The sequence below is a fragment of the Monoraphidium neglectum genome (genome assembly GCF_000611645.1).
Source record: "Monoraphidium neglectum strain SAG 48.87 unplaced genomic scaffold scaffold01020, whole genome shotgun sequence".
NCBI classification, from domain to species: domain Eukaryota; kingdom Viridiplantae; phylum Chlorophyta; class Chlorophyceae; order Sphaeropleales; family Selenastraceae; genus Monoraphidium; species Monoraphidium neglectum.
The window spans coordinates 900-5,219 of record NW_014012608.1 but is presented as its reverse complement, the minus strand read 5'-3'; the positions used below and the strand labels follow the sequence as shown (position 1 = coordinate 5,219).

The following is a 4,320-nucleotide window of genomic DNA, read 5'->3' as shown; positions in this document are numbered from 1 at the left end:
CCGCCACAACACGCACACATTGCACCACAAATTAAATCCATTGGGCCGTGATGGCTCCTGGTGCCGTCGAATGTGGGAGCATGCGGCGCCCTGCCTCACACAGCACGCAGCCTGGCCCTGCTTTTACGAGCTGGGTGCCGGCTTGCCAGGCGGACGAAACGGTCCCACCCCGCATTCGTGAGGGCGTGTCACATACACGTGTGCGCACAGCAGCTGAGCCTCACGTCTCTGTCACGGGCAGCTTCTTTGCGTCCATCATGGCCATGAACGCCTCCACCCCGTTGCGCATGCTCCACGAGCTGTCGCAGTCGCGTTTCTCGCGCAGCGCCAGGGACTTGCAGAAAAAGAAGTCCTGGAGGGTGTGCGGGGGAGTTCAAACGTAGCAAGGCAACAAGCAGGGGTCCACGACACAGGCAAGCAGAGTGACAGGGGGTGGGTGTATGAGCTAGATTCACCGCTCCGGCAGCCGGCAGACACAGTGGCTTGCCTACGGCGAGCCACTACACATCTGCTCTGTGCATATTCGCCTCATCAAAGTGACTTTGTTCGACCCGTTTCAAGGCTGTGGCCGGCAAGGTGCGCGCCCCGCCCACCTGCTCTGACAGGCTGCTGGTCGCGTCCCGCCGCAGCGCGCAGGCCACTGCGCTCTGCACCGCCGCTAGGATGGCAAAGGCCTGGCATAGTGGTGGTGGTGGTGGTGGTGGTAGTGGTGGCCGGCACGTGAAACGCAGGGCGCGGTTCTAGTGGAAGGCCTCACATCGGCACAGCAAAGGCCCAATGCAGGTCCTGCAAGCAGGCCGTTCCCAGTGATTTTCGCTCCACAGCCCTGGCATGCGGCGCCCAGCAGTAGCGCCGGGCGGCACACCCACCAAGCCGCACGTGCGTGCGTGCCACGAACAGCTTACCACGCAGGCGGTACAGGCGCCCTGGTCCTTGGGCTGCCCGATCGCTGAGAACCCCCCCATCTGCGCCGCCGACCGCGCATCAAAAGACTGTGGTGATGTCGCGATCAGGAGCTGTGCCCGTTGTGAGGGGGACAGCGCTCCTGCGGCGCACAGGGACGCGCTGCTCCTGCTGCAGACGGCGGCGCGGTCTGACGCCTTGCCAAATGAGGTCCGCCAGGCCTTCGAGCTGGCATAGACCTGTGCGCCAATGTTGCAGAGGTCCTCCAGCGCTTGGTTACCTCAATGAGATGCAAGTAAGGTCCAGTTTGCGCAAGCTGTGCGGTGCGTCCGGACCGCTGTACAGGTCGCCCGGGCAAGGTGCGTCGCCGTGCGCAACGCAATGCTCTGTTGCTTCACGTAATGTCAACATCAAAATGGAATCATGAGAAAAAATTACTTTCGGTCTGTGGCGAGCGACTGCGGACCATGTCGCGAAACCCGATCCGGATGACCCACCGCGCTGAGCAACTCCTGTGCAGCCGAAGCCCCCAGCAGTGACTTCGGGTTTTCTGCAAGTCCTTGCGCGGCGGCATCCTCGGGATGCTGCAGCAACAACAAAAGCAGGAACGCAGGCCACGGCAGCATCGTCGCAAGCTGACGCCGTCTGATGGGCGTGTCATCGCAGAGGAGAAGTACAACGCTAAATAAAGAACAGCACGGTTCTGACAGCGAAGACGCTTAACGTACAGCACAGCGAAGCCCGTGTCGTCACTCGGGTGTGCGCAGCCACCCTGAGCAAGGCCACATTCTCCCAGAGCGGTGTTCGACTCTGCGAGCTGCGGGTTACAGGCGCACCTCTTCAATCAACTGCAATCCCTACCCTCAACCGTCCCATTGTCCTTGCCCGCCTCTTCTCGTCAGGACGTCGGGCCTTTGGGCTGCGGCTTTGGGCCATTCGTGTACGCCTAGGGTTTTGCCCTCAGTTATCTAGCTGCTTGCTGAAAGTTTTCCGAATCCACACTGATGCGTGAGCACACATGGCATCACACACACAATCACCCACACACGTACTCACACATGTACTCACACACAAAACGTGATCTGTGCAGTGAGGGGCTCGGCGCTGACCTCAGCAACAGAGCAGGCGATGCGCTTGCCTACCGCCACCCCCAACCACCTCAATCAGGTTGCACGCAGCAGGTGCGGGCTTGGCCGCCGCTCACTGGCCGTAGAAGCGCACTGATGCACTCAATAGCTCGGCACGGCGCTGCTGAATGCTGCATCAGCAGCATAGGACAGTGTGTGCTAGTCAATCGGCACGACAGGAAGTTATGCCTTCCTACGCATGCGGCTCCTGGCCCTGGGCGGGCACCCTCGACAGGTGGTGGCCTGACAGCTGCAGGTGCTATGGCAGCCCACCCTTCAATTGGAGCATACGATTAACTCCCACCCGCTACTGTGTTTATAATGTACAACACGGAAAATTCAAAGCACTGCCACCATGGCGCATTGGTTGTCTTGGAAAAGCGGCCCAAGCGGCCGAGCATGTGCCCCATGTGCTGGGCCTTTTGAGACGCCAAGGCGGTTGCGAGGATCCACGCGAGATATTGCGGCTGCTCAGGTCCGTTGCAGGCACATGCTTGTCCAAGCCTGGACGTAGCAAATGCGTTGCTGTTGCTATGATTCACTGGTCGGGGCCCCAGCGCCTGTGGCTGCCAAATGCGTAGGGACACCCCGAACCATTACGCAACCCTGGCCCACACTGCTGGCCGCCGCCGCCCCTTTTGAGGGGCAACTTTGCGTTGAGGGGCCGCCGTCTGCTGGCTGCAACTTGGGGCATGCATAAAGTGTTGTATGTACTATCGAATTACGCGGCGCCTCGGCTTACCTGTGATTGTTTGAACGACCGAACCCCCCGAAAGCAGCAGGCCGTTCCCAAGTGGGGTTCGCCTATCCGTGTCTGCTTGCCAGATTAATAGATAGGTATCTCGCGATACAGCGCACTTCTTGCGCCGTGTACACGTTTGATTTGACCGCATACACAGCAGCTGTCGCAGAGCGTGCTGCAGCAGCCAACGCGTCGCCGGAAGGGCCGTTCAAAGCTCGTGCCTGTGCGCGACCACCAGTACTCTGTAGCCGTCGTTTACATCCACCACATGCAGTGCCTTGCGAGCAGACAGGGCTCGGCCCAGATCAGTCGCGGAGTCCCGGCTGCTAGGCGGTTGCAGGCAGCTGTCAGGCGCACCTCAGCCGGCGTGAACTCGATCGAACGCAGCATATTGACTCGGGCCACAGCCACCGAGCCCGCCCCAAGGTGGGTGACGAATGTTGCCCTTGGGTGAGGCCACTCGCCCTTTGCCCCAGCACGCCCTCTGATCGCTCTTCTCGCCCTCGCAGTGGTACTGGTGCTAAGATGGCGGTGTCTGAGATCGGCCTCGTCGGCCTGGCGGTGATGGGCCAGGTGAGCGCTGCACCGCTGCCAGATTGACGCTTTTTCGCCCACCTGCCGCGCCGCCGGGCCTCACTCGATGGCCCTCGGCGCCCCGCCCACGCTTCCCCAGAACCTGTCCCTCAACATAGCTGAGAAGGGGTTCCCCATCAGCGTATACAACCGCAGCTACGACAAGACTGAGGCGGCAGTGGCGCGCGCCCAGAAAGAGGGTGCGTCATGGCTCCAGGGGGCGACAGCGGCGGAACCCCGATGCAGGCGGGCCGCGCCCCCTGTCCCTAGCGCTCGCATCCTCTGTCCTGGCTAGTGCGGCCGCTCCGGCTCGCGCGCAGCAGCGGCATCACGGGCGAAAGGCCCTCCGGCCGCTCGCACCAGCCCGGCAGAGCCTGCATCCAAAATGGACACGCCCCGCCCCCTGCCGCGCCCCATGTCCCCAGGCCTGGGTGAGAAGCTCTCCGGCTACAAGGATGTGAAAGACTTTGTGGCCTCGCTGCAGAAGCCCAGGTGCGTGTCCCCGCGTGACGGGGGGGGGGCCATCTCGCGGCCCCTGCGCTAGCCATGGGGGCCACCCTAGAGTCGGGACGGCAGTTGGTGGGGGCTGGGCGCACGCCAGCGCTCACCACGCGCGGCGCGGATGCCACCAGGCTCACTCATGGGAGGAGCAGAGCTGGCGTGTTTCGCACTCGCTCGGTCGCGCCCGGCGGGGCTGGGTGGAGCCGTTGCCACCCCTCCACCGCCGTGTTCCCAACCGCATCTACCCCTGAATGACGCTTGCGGCATCCGAGCACCCCAACACCCCCCCATCCGGGCCCGGCGCCCCCCCTTCACCCCTATGACTCCAGGCGTGTCATCATCCTGGTCAAGGCTGGGGCCCCGGTCGACCAGACCATCTCGGTGGGCCCCCATGGCGCGCGTGCAGCCCGAGGGGGCGGCCGCGCCCTCCCATCGCCCGGTCATGGCGGGCCACTGGGCGGTGGCGCACGCGCC

The 4,320-nt window shown here is 63.1% G+C and overlaps 2 protein-coding genes across 2 annotated transcripts; one reads left to right on the top strand and one right to left on the bottom strand.

Moving 5' to 3' along the window:
• Window positions 1-220: 220 nt before the first annotated feature.
• Window positions 221-965, bottom strand: MNEG_6339 (hypothetical protein; the record flags this gene model as incomplete). Its single annotated transcript, XM_014045186.1, has 3 exons — window positions 221-352; window positions 594-674; window positions 906-965. The coding sequence occupies 3 exons, from the start codon at window positions 963-965 to the stop codon at window positions 221-223; spliced, it is 273 nt and encodes a 90-aa protein (XP_013900640.1).
• A 2,332-nt stretch (window positions 966-3,297) lies between these two features.
• On the top strand, window positions 3,298-3,889 carry MNEG_6338 (6-phosphogluconate dehydrogenase; the record flags this gene model as incomplete). Its single annotated transcript, XM_014045185.1, has 3 exons — window positions 3,298-3,345; window positions 3,446-3,545; window positions 3,771-3,889. The coding sequence occupies 3 exons, from the start codon at window positions 3,298-3,300 to the stop codon at window positions 3,887-3,889; spliced, it is 267 nt and encodes an 88-aa protein (XP_013900639.1).
• Window positions 3,890-4,320: the final 431 nt, after the last annotated feature.